The 24,266-nt window shown below is 46.7% G+C and overlaps 1 protein-coding gene and 1 long non-coding RNA gene across 3 annotated transcripts; both read left to right on the top strand.

The window, feature by feature from the left end:
• Window positions 1-5,685: 5,685 nt before the first annotated feature.
• On the top strand, window positions 5,686-22,150 carry LOC310670162 (uncharacterized protein; the record flags this gene model as incomplete). 2 transcript variants are annotated; one of them, XM_083424950.1, is made up of 2 exons in its annotated part: window positions 5,686-5,960; window positions 19,677-22,150. In XM_083424950.1, exons 1-2 carry the CDS (start codon window positions 5,840-5,842, stop codon window positions 22,148-22,150), a joined length of 2,595 nt encoding a protein of 864 aa, XP_083281076.1. In that variant the 5' UTR covers window positions 5,686-5,839. The 2 variants fall into 2 exon arrangements, with proteins under 2 accessions (XP_083281076.1, XP_083281077.1); XM_083424951.1 differs by lacking the exon at window positions 5,686-5,960 and adding an exon at window positions 16,430-16,635.
• Window positions 22,151-23,199: 1,049 nt separating this feature from the next.
• LOC310671086 lies at window positions 23,200-23,941 on the top strand. Its single transcript, XR_014507764.1, has 2 exons — window positions 23,200-23,327; window positions 23,779-23,941. It is a non-coding gene; the product is annotated as an uncharacterized lncRNA (long non-coding RNA).
• The last annotated feature ends 325 nt before the right edge of the window (window positions 23,942-24,266 follow it).

The raw sequence follows: 24,266 nt of genomic DNA, 5'->3' as shown, positions 1-24,266 counted from the left end.
GCTTCGTTCCTCTTTACACAACATGTTTTTCTACATCCTTATACACCGCATGCTTGTGACACAACTCTGTTGCAACACTGTCCTCCTATTTCTCTTAGTCACCTTTTGTAATTTTCCTTTTACACCATTATCTCCTTCAAGGGAACCTAAGATTCCCGTACAACCTTTCTTGCTCGAGCAATTGCTTGTTAGAGAATTCTCAGGTGTCACTCGCTGCGGCTGGTGGGTGATAAAGAGACTTGGCTGTGCACCAGACCTCAAGGGGAGCTTTCTCCCATCTGCACACTCAACAAACTACTGCTCCCAGGATTCTCTAGGGAAGCCATCATTGTTGAAAGAAGTGCAGTAGTGCTTTAAATGTGTGATGGCTGGAGTGTAGTGTTGGGGTCAGACCTGGGTTCAAATTCTCACTCAACCATGAGTTGGGCCAGTCACTGGCCTAACCTACTTCGCAGGGTTGTTGTGGAGGCGGGGGTTATTCCTTGGAGAAAAAAGGTGGGATACAAATGCAATTAATAAATAAGATGTGTAAATGTGTAGTGCAGATGTAGTCTAAAGAGAGGGGGTGTCAAATAGTAATGCTCATGGAGAAAGAGGGGATATTGTAAGGGTGGCCCTAGTTCTACAGACCCTCCAAGTGCCCCTATTTTCCAGGGACAGTCCTGGATTTACAGAAGCCATCCTGGTTTCTGATTTGATCGCAGAATGTCCCACTTTTCCCTAGGACGTCCCTATTTTCATTGGAGAAATGTTAAAAGGGTATGGTGTTATGTCACTCCCAAGCCAAGGAGATAAGTACTGTACTTTTCCATGTATAAGGCTATGTTTTTTATTAAAAAATTATGTTCAAAATTGTGGATCGCCTTATACACAGATACAATCTCCCCCCAATTTTCTTAAACCGGAGCCCCCCAAAATAGGGGGCATCTTATACATGGGGGTGTTTTATAGATGGAAAAATACAGTAACTATCCACCCTTTAAAAGACATCTGAAGGCAGCCTTGTATGGGGAATCTGTTTAATGCTTAATGATTTATTATGTTTTTATAGGTTGGAAGCTGCCCAGAAGTGGCTGCGGCAAGCCATTCAGATGGGCACGGTGTTAATCATCATCATCATCATCAGTGCTTTTTTCTAGGGGGACGCAGGGGTACACATACCCCTAAACATTTTGTGAATCTTTGTACTTTTGTTCTTTTACTGTATTTATTTCCCCTCATTTGAAATGTTGATTTTCTTGAGTCAAAATGTTAGTACAGTGGTACCTCGGGTTACAGACGCTTCAGGTTACAGACGCTTCAGGTTACAGGCTGCTAACCCAGAAATAGTACCTCGGGTTAAGAACTTTGCTTCAGGATGAGAACAGAAATTGCATGGCGGCAGCGGGAGGCCCCATTAGCTAAATTGGTGCTTCAGGTTAAGAACAGTTTCAGGTTAAGAACGGCCCCCCAGAACGAATTAAGTTCTTAACCCGAGGTACCACTGTACCCTTAAACATTTTTTTAAGAAAAAAAAGCAATAATAAAAATAAACTTTTCATCGGAAAAATGTTGGAGGGTATGCTTCTATAGGATGGTCTTATTTAAATTTAACTTTCATATATTAAAAGCTGGAGAGCATGTGCAATTGTGCCTTTCGTTAGAAACAAAATCAGTCCAAATACCTAAGAGTTAAATAGATAAAGTACTTTCTCCTAGAGAGACAAAAGAATGTGAGAAAGGGGGGGGGGGGGAGGAAAGAGTGTCTCTGCCTGATCTTTCTTACTCTCTGTGTCTCTCTCTCTCTCTCTGTTAGAGGGGGGGGGGGAGAGAGCTGGCTCTTGCATTCCTGCAGGGAAGAAAAATAGGTGAGTTGCCAAGGAGTCTTTGAACAATGGGAAAATGGAGTCTACAGGAATGCTGGAAGTTGCTGACTGGAAGGGAGCCCACGGTAGAAAATGTGAGGGGGGGGGGGAGTGTAACTCAAGGTCTTTCTCTCCCCCCAAAAAGCAAAAATTACTTAAGCGCAAGGCACCAGTGTCTTTTATCATTCCTCCTCCGCGTTGCCAGCTAGCAAGAACCAACCACCTGTCCCTGTGGATATATTTATATAAAACCATTATTAAATTTTATAACCACCTGTCCCTCTTACTGTTTGGCGTTTGAAGATTAAACGTGATTGCCTGGTCCTGTATAATGCCAGCGATTGCTGTTAAAGGGGCCGCTAGGCAGACTGGTCCAGAAGCTGGCCAAGCTGTGTTTACAATCTGAATTGCAAGCAGCGGCAGGAGGGCAAGTCTTTTAAGGCGGTTGTGGGAAACCTGCGGCTGTCCAGAGTTTTTCTTGGGCTTCTTTCATCCCTAGCCAGCACAGGAGACGGTGTCAGGCGTGGCTGGTAGGCATTTGGAGTATAAGAATAGCCAGAGGGTCACTGTTTCCTTCCGTGTCCCATTAAGAAAATAAGAAGAGCTTGCTGGATGAGGCCAGTGGCCTATCTGGTCCTGCATCCTGTTCTCACACTGATGCATTTGTGGGGAAACTGGCAAGTAGGAGCCGAGAACAAGCCTATGCTTCCGTCCTGTGGCTTCCAGCAATTGGAATTTGTGAGAAATGATAATGTTGCTTTTTCACATAAGCCACAATGCTGCAACTACAGATAGCCCAGACTTGCTCACACTCATCGTTAGAACAGCTTATGGTTAGGATTAGGGGCGTAGGAAGAGGGGGCGGTGGTGGTGGTCCGCCCCGGGTGTCATCCAGGGGGGTGACAAAATCCCCCCTGGGCAGATCACCGCTGCGCCAATCGGCCCCCCAGGCAGATTGCCCCACCCCTGGGTGCACGGCATGTGTGCCGCTCTGGGTGCCCAAACGGCTAGCTCCGCCGCTGGTTAGGATGCTTGTAAATAAGGCAGCTTGCAGCTGGAATATGGTTTATTTGTAGGCTTCAGCAGGTATAGAACTCGCTCACACCTGTAACTGGGACAACTAGTGGTCAGGATGTGGCTCTGTCGCTTGTGTCAATGGGTAAACGCATAGGAATCAGGTAAATATGGGGGGTGGGTGTCGAGATCAAGAGTACAGTGGTACCTCGGGTTAAGAACTTAATTCGTTCTGGAGGCCTGTTCTTAACCTGAAACTGTTCTTAACCCGAGGTACCACTTTAGCTAATGGGGCCTGCCACTGCACTGTGCCGCGCGATGTTTGTTCTCATCCTGAAGCAAAGTTCTTAACCCAAGGTACTATGTCTGGGTTGGCGGAGTCTGTAACCTGAAGCATCTGTAACCTGAGGTACCACTGTAATGGGAGATTTAAACATGGGTGGGAATGTTAGTAGGGTAATTAGGCAGTCGGGATAGACTGTAAACCTTGTAGTACTTGTGAGATTTTGATCAGCTCCTGCCCATCTGGAGTTGATAGAGGCTCGTCTTATCTTGAGCCCAAGCAGAGCGTAGTCACGCAGCAAAAGGATAAGCAGGTAATGTGCTACATGATGAAGATTATTTACAGGCTATGCTGAGAGCATACAAACATACATCCTACCTCTGTGAGAGCAGAGAAGCAACTCCCGTCTCTAGCAAAGAAACCGAGAGAACACTGAAAAACAGGAGACCAGTGTACCTCACATCCAGTCTCCCATTCCCGTGGGAACCCAACAGTAACTCTGACTGTGGAATGCAAAACAATGTCTTGTGACATGCATTCGCTGCTCAGTGAGGAAGCAGAAACCAACAGTACCCAGCCAATGGGGAGACTGTTAGAATTCCTGCTCCGTGATTGCAGTCAGGGGATTGTTGTCTTTCACATGACGGTATATGTTTTGACTGTAACAAAATCCCCCCGGGGCAGATCGCCGCCACGCCATTCGGTCCCCCGGCTGGATCGCCCCACCCCCAGGTGCACAGCATGTGCGCCGCTCTGGGTGTCCAAGCGGCTAGCTCTGCCGCTGGTTAGGATGCTTGTAAAGAAGGCAGCTTGCGGCTGGAATATGGTTTATTCGTAGGCTTCAGCAGGTACAGTATAGAACTCGCTCACACCTGTAACTGGGACAACTAGTGGTCAGGATGTGGCTCTGCCACTTGCATCAATAGGTAAATGCATAGGAATCAGGTTAAATATGGGGGGTGGGCGTTGAGATCAATAGTAATGGGAGATTTAAACATGGGTGGGAATGTTGGTAGGGTCATTAGGCGGTCGTGATAACCTGTGCTTTGGGTATAGGGAATATAAGCTAATGATTTGCCAAAACCAGGTGTGCCTACTTTGGACCCCCGCCCTTGCAAGAACGTTTTGTAATCAATAAATCTTCGCTGCTTCACCAATTTTGCTCAGATATTAACTTGAGGGTCTCAAGACCCACTTCTAACAGTATTCAGAAGCATTTGCAGCCCTCAACGGTGGAGGCAGAGAAGAGCCATCCTGGCTATCAGGTATTAGTGCTGGGTGATAACTGGCTTTCAATATTGTGATATGTTGTTGTTTAGTCGGTTAGTCGTGTCCGATCAGCCTTCTTTATGGTCCAGCTCTCACTTCCGTACATCACTACCAGGAAAACCATAGCTTTCACTATACGGACCTTTGTTGGCAAGGTGATGTCTCTGCTTTTTAAGATGCTGTCTAGGTTTGTCATTGCTTTCCTCCCAAGAAGCAGGCGTCTCTTAATTTTGTGACTGCTGTCACCATCTGCAGTGATCATGGAGCCCAAGAAAGTAAAATCTCTCACTGCCTCCATTTCTTCCCCTTCTTCTATTTGCCAGGAGGTGATGGGACCAGTGGCCATGATCTTCGCTGGCTAAACATTGTGATATTGCAATGTCTGAAATAAGGATGGAGATATGTAGAGGCATTGGCTGGCTTCACGGTTTCCCCATGTTGTGATCTTTGCATAGCACACGAGCACACACATCGTGATTCACAATATATTGCCAGGTCAAAAATTATGAAACCAAAACCACAATATGGACTTCAAACTGGTTTTAGACAATATATCAATATACAGTCGTACCTTGGTTCTCGAACGGAATCCATTCCGGCAGTCTGTTCTGTTGAATGGTTACTTTAAATGTAAAGGTTCGTCATTGTTTCACCCAATGTGTATATCTTTAAGGGGCCAGAGCAAGGGCCAGAGCAAAATAACGAGACCCAGCTTTATAGCTGTGAAACATAGCAGGTGCTGCTGAGTTGCATTGATTAAGCTGTGTCAGGAATTGGGTGTAGTATATAAGGAGCAGCACCTAGCTCTGCCATTACCCTGGGGGATGGGTTGGTGGTTGGGTCGTGTTTGTTTGTTGATGTATTTAGTGTAAAAGGAGTTTTTGTTTTTGTTATTAAAACCTTGTTGAAGTTATTTTTGAGTCCCTTTTTAATGCATGGTCTCCCCAGCAAGCTCTCTGCAGCGTTACTATACTGCAAAAAGCCAACAACTTTGACTTCTGAAAATGTTCAAAAACCAAAGTGTGGCTTCTGATTGGCTGCAGGAGCTTCCTGCACTCAGTTGGAATATGAGAAAGCAGTGCTGGACTTTCAGGTTCCAAAGAACATTTGCAAACCGGAACACTCACTTCCAGGTTTGCAGTGTTTGGGAGCCAAATCGTTTGCGTACCAAGGTACAACTGTATCCCCTGGCCCTGGTAGACATTGATAGCACAGATGGTGCCATATAATCTCATTAGTAATGCCGTCTTCTGTCTTGCCACTCACCAGGTGACAGCACTTCGTATAAGATCATAGAGGAGACGTCCCTGCCCTGCTCCTCCCCCCCCCCCCGGATGAAGGAGATTGTGAGCTTGTGTGCTTTCCCCAAAGGGTCCAGGGCAAAGTTTCCTTGAGGCCTACAACCTGTGGGAACGGGCAGACCTCAGGGATGAGTCTACAGGAACATACACGGAAAACCCACGCTGGAGAAGAGGATGGTCTCTTTGACCCTTCAGCGCTTAAAAATGAGGGCAAGCTCTTGAACTTTGGCCAAATGGAAGAGGAGCAAGGTAAGAGAAACCCCACAGTTGCCACTTAAATTTAGGGAACCGATGGTTTTCAAACCTTTGGCCCTTCAGGAAGTATTTATTGCATCTTCTTAATAGTTGCAGTTCTTGTGACATTTATTTTACCTAAAAGTTTCCAGGCACTGTCCAAGGATTAAGCAATCATATAGGGCAGGGTTTTCTCAAACTCGGGTCTACAGCTCTTTTTGGACTACAATTCCCATCATCCCTGTCCACTGGTCCAGCTGGCTAGGGGTGATGGGAGTTGTAGTTCAAAAACCGCTAGAGACCCAAGTCTGGGAAGCCCTGGGTTGGAGTGTTGTGGAACGAAGGTTCAAATCCCTACTCAGCTGTAAAGCTGGGCCAGTCACTTACGCTCAGCCTCACCTGCCTCACAGGGTTGTGAGGGATAAAATGGGTGAGGAGGAGAACTATGTTTGTCACCTTGCGCTCGTTGGAGGAAATGTAATAAATAAATCAGTGCGGTTATCCCCATTTTACAGATCTGGGGCATGGATTTGTGACAGAGGCAAAGTCTGAACCGGTGTTCCCTGAATTACAGTGGTGCCTCGCAAGACGAAATTAATCCGTTCCGCAAGTCTCTTCGTCTAGCGGTTTTTTCGTCTTGCGGAGCAACCCTATTAGCGGCTTAGCGGATTAGCGCTATTAGCGGTTTAGCGGCTATTAAAGGCTTAAGGGATTAGCGGATTAGCTGCTAAAAGGCTATTAGCAGCTTAGCGCCTTAGAAAAAGGGGGTGGGGAACGAAAAAAAATCTCAAGAATCGCAAGACATTTTCGTCTTGCAAAGCAAGCCCATAGAGAAATTCGTCCTGTGAAGCGCATTGAAAAACGGAAAACCCTTTCGTCTAGCGGGTTTTCCGTCTTGCAAGGCATTCGTCTTGCGGGGCACCACTGTATAAACATAGTCCCTTAGTTACTATGCTGTAATCCTGTTTTTCTCTGACTTGTGAGCAGCCATGGAGCCAAATGTCCTGTAAGTCTCTAAACTTGGCTAGCGCATCCTGGTGTCAGATGTGGCTCCACTTCTCTCATTTATTTACATGATTTATATGGCACCCTTTGCACAAGGCGGCTAACAGGCAGGGGTGTAACTAGCTGCTCTGGCACCTGGAGTGGCGGGTCAATCTGCCCACGGGGGTGCCGCGGCAATCTGTGCAGTGGGGGGGGGGCACTGCGCTGAGCTGCTCATGGAGTCCACCTGGCAGACACAAGCCGCATGCTGCCATTTCAGGCAGCGCAGGGCCCCAAGCCACCATGTCACTCCCGGGAGAGACACGTGGCTTGGGCATGCTGCAGGCCCTGTGGTGAGTGCCACCCACTATTTTGTCACCCCCCTCAGTGGGGACACCTGGGGCGGACCGCACCTATCGCACCCCCTTTCTACGCCCCTGCTAACAGGAAAAGCAAGTGAATAAGAGCTCATAAAATCCATAAAAAGCAAGTCCATTAAAAAAACATACACTACAGTGGTATCTCAAATTACAAACGCTTTGGGATACAAACACTTCAGGTTACAGACTCCGCTAACCTGGAAGTAGTACCTCGGGTTAAGAACTTTACCTCAGGATGAGAACAGAAATAGTGCTCTGGTGGCGCAGCGGCAGTTGGAGGCCCCATTAGCTAAAGTGGTACCTCAGGTTAAGAATGGTTTCAGGTTAAGAACGGACCTCCGGAACAAATTAAGTACGTAACCAGAGGTACCACTGTAGAACAAATCACTGAATAATCATTACTAATTGTAGCAGCAGCAGATAAATCAGCAGTAGCTGAGTTAGGACCCTCATGAACCAATGAACTAGGCAACAAAGAGTGCGAAAGTTGGGCTGCATATACACCATGCATTTAAAGCACATAGGCTCCCACCAAAGAATCCTGGGAATCCTGTAGCCCTCTCAGGGCTACAATTCCCAGCACCCATAACAAACTACAGCTCCCAGGGGGAAGTAACGTGCATTAAATGCATGGTGTATACACAGCTTTAAGTCCACAGCTAGCAGAGTCTTCTTGCTTTGTCTGAGTGCTGATTTGGGAGTTTTTATAGGGATCATCAGGAAACACCTGAACATCTCTGGCCTATTGGTGTACAGAGGGTAATCTGGCTGGTGCAGATCTCCTCTCTGAGCTAGAGCTGGGTGGTGATGCACAGGCTAAATCCCTGCCTGATATCTTTCAAGACCAGCTGCAGGCTTAAGTTGCAACAGAACAGCTCCCTTTCTCAGGAAATCCCTTCAGTTCTTCAGGGTTTGTCTGTTTTAAATCAATGTGCCCCCTAACGGCAAAACAGCTGCATAGCTAGGGAAACGACTTAATTATTTATATTTAATTGCACTTTTATCCTGCTTTTCAGCCAGAAACCTAACAGCATTGAAACCCATTGCAAATAGCAATTATAATAGCGTGGGGGGGGGGGGGGATATGCTGTTCAGAGTGGGTTCTTAACAGACCTGAACCAGGCATTATTTATTTATTGCATATCCCACCTTTTTCTCCAAGCTTAAGGTGGTTCTCCCTTTCTTCAGTTAATCCCCGTGAGGTAGAGCTTAGGCTGAGAGGCAGAGTCTGACCCAGGGTCACCCAGTGAGCTTCATGGCCAAGTAAGGATTTAAACCCTGGTCTCCAAGGTCCTAAAGGTAAAGGTAAAGGTACCCCTGCCCGTACGGGCCAGTCTTGACAGACTCTAGGGTTGTGTGCCCATCTCACTCAAAGAGGCCAAGGGCCAGCGCTGTCCGCAGACACTTCCGGGTCACGTGGCCAGCGTGACAAGCTGCATCTGGCGAGCCAGAGCCGCACACGGAAACGCCGTTTACCTTCCCGCTAGTAAGCGGTCCCTATTTATCTACTTGCACCCCGAGGTGCTTTCGAACTGCTAGGTTGGCAGGCGCTGGGACCGAGCAACGGGAGCGCACCCCGCCGCGGGGATTCGAACCGCCGACCTTTCGATCGGCAAGCCCTAGGCTCTGAGGCTTTTACCCACAGCGCCACCCGCGTCCCTCTCCAAGGTCCTAGTCTAACACTATAACCACTAACACTAACACCACACAGGCTCTTCAGACCTGCTGCTTCCCGGTCCTCTGATGGTCTCATGGTGGCAACTGGTAGCTCCATGGCTAGAGCTCACAGAGAAGGGTCTCTGATACAGGCTGGTTCATATCGGGAGGGGTTTATGGCTTTATAGTTCAAAACCAGCACTTTGAATTGAACCCAGAAACTATGGGAAAGCCAGTCGGGCCAGAATCTGTGCAATACGTTCAGTCCTTCAGGTCCCTGTCATTAATCTGGCTGCACTAGCTGTAGTTTCCAAACTGTCTTTATTTTTCAAATTATTTTTTATTTTTTATTCGGTTTCCAGATTATTACAAATCAAACCAAATTGCTTTAATTTAATACAATTTCTTAAAATATCAGGTTTCCTGCTCCTGTTGCAAACATATGTCAATCATTTCCTCCTGTATCCGCATCATCTTTTATTTAGTGTCCAACTGATCCTTCACTTTACTTGTTGTTAGTTCATTCTTGCATCTGATGACTTCCCCGCCTCCCTTAAAAAACAGCACCTCTGTTACATCGTATAATTATAAAATCCATTTCATGTGTGTAGTCCTTCATATACATTGCTGTTTCAGACCCAGTGTGCTGGGAGAGTTCATTACTATCTTTCATTGTTCAGTCTTTGCACTGCTTTTCTGGATATTACAAGCTCACATTTCATTCCTTCTGCTGATCACCAACTGGCGTACTGGCTGCGACCATAAATAACTCACAAACTGTTTTTAAAAGCAGCCCCACATAGAACACACTGGAGTAATCTAACTTAGACCAGTGGCTAGACTGTATACAAAGTGTGTTCACTTTATAGTCTCTTTCTTCTCCCATCAGGTGAGGGGAGCGTAACTCAGAGTATAGATCATCCACGGCAAGCCTCTGAACAAGGGGAACTCTGTGCAGCTGAGAGAATCCCTGAAAGGAATGTTTCCGAAACTCCAGAAGCTGTTGAAAGTCCCCAAGGACTGTGGAGGCAACAGGAAAACTGTTTGGAGAAGAGCAAAGGTAAATCTTGGCAAAGTGAAATCGGAGACCACGAGGGAAGCTGTGAAGGTCAGGGGCAAGAGACACTGACTGAATTGGGGAACAGCTCAGGCAGAACCCAAGAAGAGAAGATATACCAGTGCTTATACTGTGGGAAATCCTTCAACGCACACTTCAAACTTGTGAGACATCACAGAATCCACACGGGAGAGAAACCATACTTGTGCTTGGATTGCGGCAAGAGTTTTGATCAGAAAGGAAACCTTATTGCTCACGCGAGGATTCACACAGGCGAAAAGCCATATGTATGCTCCGATTGTGGGAAAAGCTTCAGCCATAAAGGCAGCCTTGTTTTGCATGTGAGAATCCACACCGGGGAGAAACCCTACAAATGCCCTGATTGCGGGAAATGCTTCAGCCGTTTAGGGTCCCTGAAAGAGCACAAGAAGACTCACACAGGAGAAAGACCATATGCCTGCTTAGACTGTGGGAGGAGCTTCAGAAAAATATCTGAGCTCACAACCCACCACAGGTTCCATACGGGAGAGAAGCCGTACAAATGCTTGGGTTGTGAGAGATCCTTCAGCACGAGCTCCAATCTCATTGCCCATCAGAGGACCCACACAGGAGAGAAACCTTATAAATGCTCAGATTGCGGGAAAAGGTTCAGCCAGGCTGGGAACCTTAAAGAACACGAGAGAACCCACACTGGAGAGAAGCCATATAAATGCCCAAACTGTGGGAAAAGCTTCAGGCAAATATCTTACTTTATTAAGCACCACCAAACCCACCTTGCAGATGAAGGGATGCATGTGGAAGAGAAACCACATAAATGCTCTGATTGTGGGAAAGGTTTTGGTGAGAAAGCGAGCCTTGGCAGACACCAGAGAATCCACACTGGAGAGAAACCCTTTAAATGCTCGGACTGTGGGAAAAGCTTCTGCCTGAAATCGAATCTTGTTGTCCACTTGAGAATCCACACCGGTGAGAAGCCATATAAATGCTCTGAGTGTGGGAAGAGCTTCAACCAGACGTCAAGTCTTCATAATCACGAGAGAACCCACAAAGGGGAGGAACCATATAAATGTTTAGAGTGTGGGAAAAGCTTCAACAGACCTTCACAACTTAAGGCACATGAGAGAATCCACACTGGAGAGAAACCATACCGGTGTTCACTGTGTGGGAAAGGCTTTATTTACAACCACCACCTTGTGAGACACCAGAGAAATCACACAGGAGAGAAACCGTATAAATGCCCGGGTTGTGGGAAAGAATTCAGCCTCAGATCAACCCTTATTAAACATCAAAGAATCCACATGGAAGGGACACAATTAAAAAATACATAAGATGGGCTTTGAGCCTACTAAACAGTTGAGAATCCATTAAGATGTTGGAAATCCCATTCACAGCAGGCCTTGAAAGTGGGCCTAGGGGGATCAGGTTGGGAATGTGCAACCTGGGGCAAGCCTTTAATTCTGTGGTGCATGAAGATATTTTAATTATTTTAAGGTTTTTTGTTTGCCTCTTTGAACAGTATTCGTCCTTTTGGATGCACTTGGATCGTTTATTTTTTTAAAAAGTGTTATCCATATTGTGTACAGTGGTACCTCTAGTTACAAACTTAATTCATTCCGGAGGTCCGTTCTTAACTTGAGACTGTTCTTAACTAGAGGCGTGCTTTTGCTAATGGGGCCTTTTGCTGCCGCTGCGCCGCCGGCACACGATTTCCGTTCTTATCCTGGGGCAAAGTTCTCAACTCGAGGTAACTCTTCCAGGTTAGCGGAGTTTGTAACCTGAAGCATTTGTAACCTGAGGCGTTTGTAGCTTGAGGTACCACTGTATTAAGTAAAAATTATTCTAATGTATTGATGGAAATTGCTGTGGCCTGGCCCTAGGCTAATGTGTAAAGTCAGTGAAATGAACTTTGAGCATAGGAAATTGCCTTTTACTGAGGCCTTTTCATTCTCCTTTATTTATTCATCTTCTTACATTTATAGACTGCTTTTTTCCCCATAGCCTTTGGCAAGGTGGCAGTTTAGGACGTGGTGGGTGGGGGGAGTCCAGTAAGTGGGGAATATGGTAAAGATTTATAAACTTGTGATACTAGTGTGTATTTTTCATTCGCCACTGAAATGAAAGTGCAGCAACTTTCCCTCATGTATCCCTTCCTACTCTTTCCCTGCTTTCCTGATCCCCTTTCTTCTCTTCTGTCCTACATTCTCAATGTTTAGTTTGTAAGCTCCTTGGGGCACAGATCTTTCCTCCTCCCCCCTGCCCTGCCCATGACATATATGCTTACATTGCTCTGTAAAGTGCTTTGCATAGAAGGGGCACAGCTCAGTGGCAGAGCATCTCTTTTGCACACAGTAGGTCCCAGGTTCAGTCCCTGTGTCAGACGTGAGCCAGCAGTAAATCACACTGTGCAAGTTGGAGTTAACTCTTTATTAGCAAAAACACGACACTGCACAGGAGTGTCAGGCTCAATGGGCATATTAACTCATCTCTGGTTGGTCTAGCCTCCATGAAGTACTTGCTGAGACTGAAGGTCCCCACCTCCGCACAGCTGCTGTCAGGATGCTGTCAGCAGCTCCCGGCCGGTTGCCTAGGAAAGTATAAAGACAAGGAAAAGTTTCTTAACGTCCTTTTTTATTTCAGTCCTTACAGAGAGAGGCTATAGAACCCAGCCTCTGTGATAATGGCGTTGTCCTGAGCAAATCTGCCCCCCCCCCAGACTCTCCCACGTCCTCATTTGTCGTTCTCATTGTCTCCTCTACGGGTGCCACTAAGTGCCCTCTGCCTTTGAGCTCTTTGCTCTCCTACTTTTAAGGCTCGCCGGGTTCTGGGAGATGGAGGGTCTGGAATGCTTTCTAATGACAACATGTTACCAAATAGTATGGGAAACAGCCCTACTAGAAAAATTAACCAATAAACTGAAACTGACACGGGGACAAATAGAAGAAGACACCTTCACCCCGATATGGCTCCCCTTTATCACATACACAGCCCAACAAGACAACGACAAAAATCCACCAACAGCATACAAATCAATATGGCTAACCTGATCCAAAACACCCACCCACCCCACTCACACATGAAAAGAAAGACCACCACAGCCAACCACAAATGAACAGCCACACCCTAGGCCAACCCCAACCTCTCTCACCACCAAAGGAACAGCAAAGAACCTGCACAAGCAACGCTGACACAAAACCCTACATATAGTAGGTGAAATAGAAACATCGCCACCCGACCCCACTCCTACCCATCTCTCCCCCCTCCACCTCTTTCCCCCTTTTCTTCCTAATGTCTCAACAAATGAAACTGATTTGTAAAAATGTTACATGGGGAAAAAACACGAGAGAGAGACATTGCACACTTTTGTAAATCTTTAATAATAAAAAACCATGACAACATGTCAGCTGGGTGTTGCTCCAGCTATCCCATGATTTCCCCGCTTTCTCCCTCATCTGCTTCTGAGCTGCTACCTCCCTCAAACCCCTGTTGTAAATCTGTACTGTCTTCCTCCTCCTCCTCCCTGGAAGGGTCAGGATTGGAGACGGAGTCTGCATGTTACCAATCTTTTCATGCCTCTTCTGGTTCTGGGAGACAAGGGCAGGAGATGTGGTCACAGCAGGAGGGTGAGACATCCCTGACTCTTCCCCAGCCTGACTCCTCTCTGGCTCTTGGTCTCCTTCGTCTCTTGCTTCAGCTTCTGCCTCTGATTGTGGACTTCTCTCTGCCACAAACTCCCCCAGCTCACGAAGCCCTGTTACCCCTTTGGCTCCCAACACCTTCCCAGTCTTCCCTCTCTGACCACGCATTGTTGTCCCATTACTACTCCCTCTGAGCTTTCTTTCCTTGGGGGGGGGGGGGTCCCCAGCTGGTTTCTCCCACCATTCCTCTGCATCCAACCGGTCCATGACAGCCTGGCATCTCTAGGTAGGGCTGGGAATGTCCCCTGCCTGAAACAGTGTTGACAATACTGAGCTAAATGGATGCTTGGTCTGACTCAGTACAAGGCAGCATCCAGCATCCTTTTTTCCATTGGTAGTGACATATGAATTATAATAAATTCCTGTGAATATTTAATGGACGTTTCATGAGTTCTTTTGATTCTTTGCTGCAACTTCTTCCTTTTGCTGCCATGGTATCATCCCTATTTTATCAGCAGTGCCATAACTATGCAGATTAGAGGATGGAGCCTTGCTGCAGAAACTTATTTGTGTTCCAGCCCTGAAACAATGAACAGGTTAAATGTTTTAGCCCACCCCCAACTGCTGTTTGCTCTCATCCTAAATGCAGCTGCTCTGTGCACCTCCCACAGGATGCAAAGGATGTTAAATTGTTTGGCCAAAATGGCCCAGTCAATTTTACAGTCAATTTCCCCAGATGCTCCAGCCAATTACAGAAAGCACATAAATGTTTGTCCAACTGCAGCTAGTAGCTGTAGCGCAAGAGTGAGGTCAGAGCAGGAAATGTGACTCTATGAACCATAGACTACAGTGTAGCAGAAAGTAAACCCTGGTTAGATTAATGCCTAATGAAGCCTGCCGGATCTTCCAAATACTAACACAATAAAAAGTTGCTTGTATGCTCATATATTCACAGGGGCACATGGAGTCCCTTGTTGACTGCAACATCCGAGGGCAACCATGTGAATGAGACACTGCAAATCAGATATTAGGTATTCTACCAGTGTATATAGATTTTCCCTGCAGAAAGCTCTCTCATGCACCCGGGCCCAGCATTGAGCAACATCCTTCTCCCTTTGCATCAGCTGATAAGAGGGGAAAGCCGTCCTGCATAGTGCTGGGTTTCTGCTCTGCACAACACTTCAAAGGCTCCACCAGCTGGTCCTCAGGTGCTTTGGGAGCTTCACCAGGCAGGTTTGGGTCAAGCCCCACCCTTACCTGTATGACATCAGCTGTAGGGTAGGTGGACAGTGGCTTGCCCCAGACAGCCTCAGAGGTCCTTCCAATATTGACCAACTAGCTGCAAGAAGATAACAAATTAGAGGTTTGAAATGACAACCCGTTGTTTCCAAAAAGGTTTTGCAGGGCTAATTCTGGAGGTTTCCGTAATTGCTGTCCAGTCATTTTAGTACTTCCTGCAAGGACCAGAGTCCAAAACTGGGACACTTTTCCACTATCCACCGCATAAATTGGAATGAACCTGATTCCTTACATCTCTGACATAGTCTCAAATATCTTCATTTGAAACAATCTTATAGGGGTCTTATATAATCTTTATGCTATTTTTAATGCTTGTTCTCTCATAGTAGATGATACTGATTTAAATTGCAACTTTAACCATGTAGGATTCCAGCAATTTTTCTTCAATCAAAATATTCCGATCTAACTTCCACATTCATTTCAGGCCCTCTGCAGAGCCCATGTCAACACAAAGAAGTAAAATATAAATACAAGACACCGAGCCCCCCTAATTGCCCTCAGAGATAAGAAACAACAGCTCAAGTGGTGTGAGATCTTGCAGAGCTTGCTGCTTAATATGCTCCTGTCTAATAAAGAAACCTGCTTGATCCCAACTCAGCCAGGTTATGTCTGGGTCCTGTAGTCCCTTTCAAATGTCTTGGTAACGGTTGAGAGTCTGGATAAAAATCCTTCAAATGAAAGAAACCACCCAACATTTGGTCTTCACAATTGTGAGGGCACCTCAGTAGTGATTTGTTTATTATTGAAAATATTTATAGCTCACCCTTTGTGTGAACTGATTCCAGGGCAAAGGGGCAAACCATAAACACAGAAAAAGGTAGAATAGACACTAAGGCTAGTTGTATTTAGAAATACATTTATTTATTTATTAAATATAAGCTGCAATTCTCTTAATTGCCAATATCAAAAATACGGCACTTATTAAGAAACACAGCTTGAAACAAACAAGTTTTTATTGTCCTTCTGGCTTGTAAATAAACACGGAACGGTGGGAAATCTCAAGGAGGATTTTCTTCTAGTTCTGCTGGGAAGAGGGTTTTTTTGTTTTTTGTTAAAGGCTGGCCATCTGCCATGGATGCTTTAGTTGAGACTCCTGCATTGCAGGGGGTTGGACTAGATGACCATTGGGATCCCTCCGACTCTACAGTTCTATGACTCTATATTTTTATTTACTTTTTAAATTAATAATGCACGCATCTGTGACCCAGCTTAGAAGCCATACAAAAATTAAAGGGCAGCTACAGTCACAGAATAACAAACAGAGGAGCAAACGAGAAACCCCAGCTTTAAAATTCAGCTCAGCTCAGGCGGCCAAGGAGCCGCACGCAGAACTGAACTGAATCCGCTTCCTACGAGTTAAATCGACCGAGCACCTGTTCCTAGAGCGGCCTGGTCGCTTTCTCGTCCTCCTCTGCTGTTTAAAGGGGAAGCACCTTTTGTCTGCGCCCGTCCCTTTCCCACCCCGTGGCTGCGGGAGAGGTAAGTCGGAGGAGCCCAAAGGTCCCTGTGGCTCTCCCGTAGCAGAGCAGCGTCCCCTTTATGTACACGGCTGGATAATGCCCGTTGCACACGTGAGTGGGCACGTGTGCAGGGGTTGGGAGTGTCGGGCAGAGCAAGTCCCTGCGCATTTTACTGAAGAGTAATCCCACTTCAACCCAGCGGGCTTCATTTCAAAGCAGGTATGCCTGTGGTTTTCGGTGGGAGGGAACAACCCCCTGTGCATTTTACTGAGAAGTAAGCCCGCTTTATTAAGTAGGGTGCATTTCCATATGAAGGTGTATAATCTTGTAGTCTCGAGTATTTATTCAGGATCAATCCCACAACTCGGTGGGGGCTTGACTTCCAAGTAAACACAGATAGAACCATAGAATTAGTAGAGTTGGAAGGGACCTTTGAGGATCATCTAGTCCAGCCCCCTGCAGTGCAGGAATATACAGCTGTCCCTTGTGGGGATCGAGCCTGCAACCTCCCTGTCATCAGCACCACGCTGTAACCAACTGAGCTCTCTGGTGAATGAGATCAGTACAGTTTATTGGCACACTTTATTACAGTTGGGAAAGATTGAGGGCACAAGGAGAAGGGGACGGCAGAGGACAAGATGGTTGGACAGTGTTCTCAAAGCTGCGAACATGAGTCTGACCAAACTGCGGGAGGCAGTGGAAGACAGGAGTGCCTGGCGTCGGACACGACTAAACAACAACAACAATTATAATCAGGGTGGCCAAATGCTAAGGAGAACAGGCTTCTGGCTTCTTTAATAGTTGTACAGAAGGAATTTCAGCATGTGAAGTGTCTTGGGCTTTTTTCGGGGGGGGGGGGGTGCAGTGGGGTAGGAAGTCAGAGAAAGGAGGCTCCCCCCTGTTGAACAATTGTGGGTTTGAACTATTTAAGATCATTTGTTATTGTTTTTTTGCACAGCACTGAAAAACAGCATCAAAACATTGCAATCCAGAATATTTATACAGTGGTGCCCCGCAAGACGAATGCCTCGCAAGACGGAAAACCCGCAAGACGAAAGGGTTTTCCGTCTGCAGAGGCGCTTCGCAAGACGAATTTCCCTATGGGCTTGCTTCGCAAGACGAAAAATGACGAAAAATTTTGAATTCTTTTTCCGCTCCAAAACCCCTTTTCCTGAATCGCTAAGCTGCTAAAAGCATTTTAGCAGCAAAACCGCTAATCCCCCACCCCTTAAAAAGCCGTTTTTAGCCCTTAAAATGTCAATAGCGCTAATAGCGCTACTCCGTCAATGGGCTTGCTTCGCAAGACGAAAAAACCGCAAGACGAAAAGACCCGCGGAACGGATTCTTTTCGTCTTGCGAGGCACCACTGTATGTGCCAACAATCCTATGCATGTCTCTTCAGATGTGAATCCTATTGAACAAGAGGAGACTAGAGAGAGCTAAATAAGTGGTTTACAGAATTTTTTTATTTCACACACAAACTAGACAGTAATCTCCCCATATTTGGCAGCTTTTAAAACTTGGAACTTATGAAATCCAGTTTAAGGGCCTCCATAGCTAGCTCCCTTGGCTGAGAGAGAAGAGCAAAATAGGAGTCTAATTACTAACCTTACAATCAGGATTGTGCATTGTAGTAACCAAAGAGCTCTAATGATAGGATTTCCTGTCTTTTTTATGATGATTGTGAATCTTGTGCTTACTTTACATTTTTTGTACAATATAATATGCTATTTGTATTGTATTGTATTAATTTGTTGCTTTGGTGAGGAGTGAAGGGAGAGAGTGGCTTTGGTGAGGATGGTTGGTGGACAAGTTAAGTGAGCAGGGGACAGAGACTCATATTTGCTTCATTACATGCTTTATTTTGTAGCTCAGTTAACATTATTGGGACGCGGGTGGCACTGTGGGTTAAACCACAGAGCCTAGGACTTGCCCATCAGAAGGTCAGCGGTTCAAATCCCCACAACGGGGTGAGCTCCTGTTGCTCGGTCCCAGCTCCTGCCAATCTAGCAGTTCGAAAGCACGTCAAAGTGCAAGTAGATAAATAGGTACCTCTCCGGGTGAAGGTAAACAGCGTTTCTATGCGCTGCTCTGGTTCGCCAGAAGTGGCTTAGTCATGCTGGCCACATGACCCAGAAGCTGTACGCTGGCTCCCTCGGCCAATAAAGCAAGATGAGCGCTGCAACCCCAGAGTCGATCACGACTGGACCTAATGGTCAGGGGTCCCTTTACCTTTTAACATTATCCTTCGAAGACAGAGGTCCTATGGCTGGGTCGGGATGGCATGGGGATGAGGGACCAACTCCCTTCTCTTGCGGGGGCCCAATTAGTGCCATTGCCTTCCGTTAAGAGTTTGGGTGTAATCCTTGACGCCTCCCTTTCCATGGAGGCGCAAGTTACAGCAACAGCCAAGGCGACATTTTTCCACCTTCGCCGCATCAAGCAGTTGGTCCCTTACCTTTCCCGCCCCGACCTGGCCACAGTGATCCATGCGACGGTCATCTCCAGGCTTGACTACTGTAATTCGCTCTACGCGGGGCTGCCCTTGAAGCTGTCCCAGAAACTCCAGCGGGTACAGAATGCTGCCGCGAGGCTCCTCACGGGGTCTCTGCCATGGGAGCATATTCACCCAGTGCTTTTCAAGCTGCACTGGCTCCCGGTGGAGTACAGGGTCAGATTTAAGGTGCTGCTTTTGACCTTTAAAGCCCTTCACGGCCTAGGACCCTCGTACCTATGGGACCGCCTCTCCTGGTATGCCCCACGGAGAGCCTCAAGGTCCATAAATAACAACATCCTAGTGGTCCCAGGCCCTAAGGAAGTTAGATTGGCTTCAACCAGAGCCAGGGCCTTTTCAACTCTGGCTCCTGTCTGGTGGAACGCTCTGCCTCATGAGACCAGGGCCCTTCAGGATCTGATTTTTTTCCGCAGGGCCTGTAAGACAGAGTTGTTCTGCCTGGCCTTTGGCTTGGAGTCAATTTGATTCCCTCCCTCCCTCTCTCTTTTTTTTCTTTTCCTTCTCCTCCTGCGAGGAGGCTACATTTTAATATTTTAATGTTCCATTATTTTAATGTTGTATTTTACTTTTGTTTTTAAGTTGTAATCATTCATCTTGTTTTTATTATTGCTTGTAAGCCGCTCTGAGCCCGGCCTAGGCTGGGGAGGGCGGGGTATAAATAAAAAAATATTATTATTATTATTATTATTATTAATCATCATGTTTCAGGCATGATTCACACTGTCTCCTCTTTTCCTTCCATCAGATAATGGAGATGTGAAGAATAATCTCAAGGTAGAAATGTCTGAACAACAGAAACAGATTGAGATATTGGTGAAACCACTGGACGAGAACATGTCTCAGTGCCATGTCAAGGCAGAAGCTGCTGAACAGCAACATGGATTGTCAAGCCAACAGGGGAAGCCCATGGGGTTGGGAGTGGATGAGTCCACCCTGGGTGAGGAAAGCTTCAAGGACCAAAGCGAAATCTCAGCCCAGGGAGAGATGGAAAAAGACAAGGGACTAGTAATTTTAGAAGAAGAGGAGAATCCAAACCTCATTACTTGTGGGAGGAACCTTACGGCAGTGAAATTGTATGGATGCTCAGACGGTGGAAACTCCTCCTGTATGACCTCTGAAAATCAATGGGATCATAATGCAAGGGAGGAAATATACACGTCTTTGGACTTTGGGGACTCCTTTGGTATGGATGCTGGCTTTATCAAGCATTGTGGAACCCACACAGGAGACAAAACGTTTCAATGCTCGGACTGTGGGAAGAGCTGTGAAACAAAAACCCAGTTGCTTGCGCATATGAAGATGCACACAGGGGGAAACCCACTTAGATGCACCATCTGTGGGAAGAGCTTCTCTCAGAACAGAGACCTCTCTACTAATGAGAGAATCCACACAAAAGACAAAATGTTTATGTGCGCAAAATGCCATAAATCCTGCCCCAACAACACTGAATTTGGACGTCCCCAACCCCAGAAAGGGGAGGAACCATATAAATGTTTGGACTGTGGAAGATCCTTCACTCTGAACTCTGACTTTCGTAAACATCACAGAACCCACACGGGAGGGAAGCCACATAAATGCCCAGACTGTGGCAAGACTTTTGATAAGAAATTTAAGCTAGTGACGCATGTGAGAATCCATACTGGCGAGAAACCTTTTAAGTGTTTGGACTGTGGGAAAAGCTTTGCTCAGAAGGGGAACCTTGTGGTTCATGAGAGAAGCCATACTGGGGAGAAACCATACAAGTGCTTGGATTGTGAGAAGTCCTTCAGTGTGAATGCAGACCTTATTAGACATCATAGAATACACACAGGGGAAAAGCCATTCAAATGCCCAGAGTGTGGGAAATTCTTCAGGACACACTCCGAAATGTTCAGACATCAGAGAACTCACCCAGGAAACAAACCATACGACTGCTGGGACTGTGGCAAAACCTTTAGTCAGGAAGCCCACCTCGTGGCACACCTGAGAATCCACACTGGGGAGAAGCCCTACAAATGCCCAGACTGTCGGCAAAGCTTTGCCCAGAAAGGGAACCTTATTCTTCATCAGAGGACCCACATGGAAGAGAAGCCGTATAAATGCTTGGACTGTGAGAAATCCTTCCATGCAAAATCTAAGCTCGTAGAGCACCAGAGGCTTCACACCGGGGAGACGCCCTATGATTGCTCAGACTGCGGTAAAAGCTTCAGCCGGAAAGGGAGCCTCCTTGCCCACATGCACTTCCATTCCGGGAAGAAGCCGTACGAATGCTCCGTTTGTGGGAAATCCTTCATTATGAACTCTGACCTCCTTAGACATCAGAGAACTCACACAGGAGAGAAACCGTACAAGTGCTCAGATTGCGAGAAAAGCTTTAGTCGGAAAGACGGCCTGCTCAAACACCTGGTGATCCATTCTGGGACAGAACTGCACGTTCAGGAAAAGCCATACGAATGCTTGCACTGCGGCAGGAGTTACAATTACAAACAGAACCTCATTGTGCATAGGAGAACTCACACTGGAGAAAAGAGATTTAAATGCACAGACTGCGGTAAAACCTTCAACACAAACTCTGAACTTACCAAACATCGGAGAATGCACACGGGGGAGAAGCCGTACAAGTGCTCCGATTGTGGGAAAAGCTTCGCTCAGAGGGGAGGCCTGGTTGCCCACAAGAGGACTCACACGGGAGAGAAGCCGTACAAATGCGCCGTTTGCGGGAAATGTTTTAGTCTGAGCTCTTGCCTGATTAGACACCAGCAAATCCACACAGGGGAGAAACCCTATCAGTGCCCAGACTGCGGACAGTGCTTTACTCACAAAAGGAACCTTGTCAAACACGCTGCCAGCCACCAAGAAGAAAAACCATATAACTGCTCAGAATGTGGGAAAAGTTTTGGGATAAGTTATCACCTCGTTCAGCACCAGCAAATCCACTCAGGAGAGAAACCGTATAAATGCTTGGAATGTGGGCAAAGTTTCACTCGCAAGAGAAACCTTGTGGTACATGTGAGAAGCCACACGTCAGAGAAGCTCCACAAATGCCCAGGCTGTGGGAAAAGTTTCCCTCACAAACATACTCTTGTCGAGCATATGGGAATGCATGCAGGGGAGAAACCGCAGAAGTGCCCAGAATGTGGGGAAAGTTTCACTGATCTCCTTGTTCTTATTAAGCACAGAAGAATCCACACAGAGACAGCCTTGGAGGAATCTTCCTATTGGGAGAAGATACTCTGTTGAAACGTGCATGATCTTTTACTGCATATTAGAGAAATTATACTGTAGGAGATGCGACCTTCTTTGGAGGTCTTTAAGCAGAGGCTTGACAACCATATGTCAGGAGTGCTCTGATGGTGTTTCCTGCTTGGCAGGGGGTTGGACTCGATGGCCCTTGTGGTCTCTTCCAACTCTATGATTCTATGCTTAGACTCAAGAAGGCTGTTAGGAAGTGTGAAATCGGAACCAGTGAGGGTGGTGAATGTCCTGTGTGAGTGTCCTCTGGAGGAGGATGGAGGAGGGATGGTGGTTGATAGGTTGAGGCTGAATCCCAGCGAGATAGAAGTACTGTTTCTGGGGGCCAGGGAGCAGGCAGATGTGACAGACACCCTGGTCCTGAATGGGGTAACTCTGCCCCTAAAGGACCAGGTGCGCAGCCTGGGGTTCATTTGGTCTCAAAACTGCTCATGGAGGCACAGGTAAATTCTGTGTTCAGGGCAGCTGTCTACCAGCTCCATCTGGTACCCTGGCTGAGACCCTACCTGCTTGCCAACTGTCTTGCCAAAGTAGTATGTGCTTTGATTATCTTCCGCTTGGACTACTGCAATGTGCTGTACGTGGGGCTACCTTTGAAGGTGACTCAAAATGTGGACTGGTGTCTGGGAGCAGCCACTGGGAACATATAGCACTGGTTCTAAAGAAGAAGAAGAGTTTGGATTTGATATCCCGCTTTATCACTACCCGATGGAGTCTCAAAGCGGCTAACATCCTCCTTTCCCTTCCTCCCCCACAACAAACACTCTGTGAGGTGAGTGGGGCTGAGAGACTTCAGAGAAGTGTGATTGGCCCAAGGTCACCCAGCAGCTGCATGTGGAGGAGCGGGGAAGCGAACCCGGTTCGCCAGATTACAAGTCTACCGCTCTTAACCACTACACCACACTGGCTCTAAGTGGTCTCCCAGTATGTTTCTGAGCACAGTTTAAAGTGTTGGTGTTGACCTTCCAAGTCCTAAGCAGCTTCTACCCTGTATACCTGAAGGAATATTCCATCCCCATCATCCAGCCTGTAAACTGAGGTCTGGCACGGAGGGTCTTCTGGTGGTTCCCTCTCTGTGAGAAGTAAAGTTACAGGGAACCAGGCAAAGGGCCTTTTTTTGTAGTGACTCGACCGCCCTCCCATCAGATGTCAATGAAATACAGTGGTGCCTCGCAAGACGAAAAGAATCCGTTCCGCGAGTCTCTTCATCTTGCGGTTTTTTCGTCTTGCGAAGCAAGCCCATTAGCAGATTAGCGCTATTAGCGGTTTAGCGGCTATTAGCGGCTATTAAAGGCTTAAGGGATTAGCGGATTAGCTGCTAAAAGGCTATTAGCGGCTATTAAAGGTTTAAGGGATTAGCGGATTAGCTGCTAAAAGGCTATTAGCGGCTTAGATCAGCTGTTAAGCGGCTTAGCGATCAGCTGTTAAGCGGCTTAGGGGCTTGGGAAAAAGGGGGGAGGGGGAAAAAACCCCAGGAATCGCAAGGCATTTTCGTCTTGCGAAGCAAGCCCATAGCAAATTTGTCCTGCGAAGCACCTCCAAAACGGAAAACACTTTCATCTAGCGGGTTTTCCGCCTTGTGAGGCATTCGTCTTGCGGGGCACCACTGTACACAGCTATATGACATTCAGAAGGCACCTGAAGGCAGCCTTATTTAGGGGATGCCTTTACTGTTTGATGTTTTACTGTGTTTTTATATTCTGTTGGAAACTGCCCAGAGTGGATGGGGCAACCCAGTCAGATGGGCAATGTACAAATAATAAAATTATTATTATTGTTGTTATTAGTGCTCCATGAACACAGTCGTATAAACATGTGTATGCATATATTTCCTTGGTTAATGATAAAATCAAGTAATATAATTTGCCTCCCACCTTTGAGTCCTAATGGAGTTCTGCTGGTGGTTTATATGGTGCAGGGATTGGAAACCTATAGCCCTCCAGATATGGTTGGCCTCCAACTCCCATCTGCCTCATCCATTAACCAGAGATGATGGGAACTGTAGATGTCTATCAATATCTGGTGGGTTCCTGATCCTTGATAAAGCAAATAATGCACATTGAAACTGCTGTCCTAAGTGAGCCCCGCTGGGCACAATGGGGCT

Source organism: Podarcis tiliguerta, assembly GCF_965153285.1.
Source record: "Podarcis tiliguerta genome assembly, chromosome: 2".
NCBI lineage: Eukaryota > Metazoa > Chordata > Lepidosauria > Squamata > Lacertidae > Podarcis > Podarcis tiliguerta.
The sequence above is the reverse complement of the archived record's forward strand: the minus strand, read 5'-3'. Positions and strand labels throughout refer to the sequence as shown.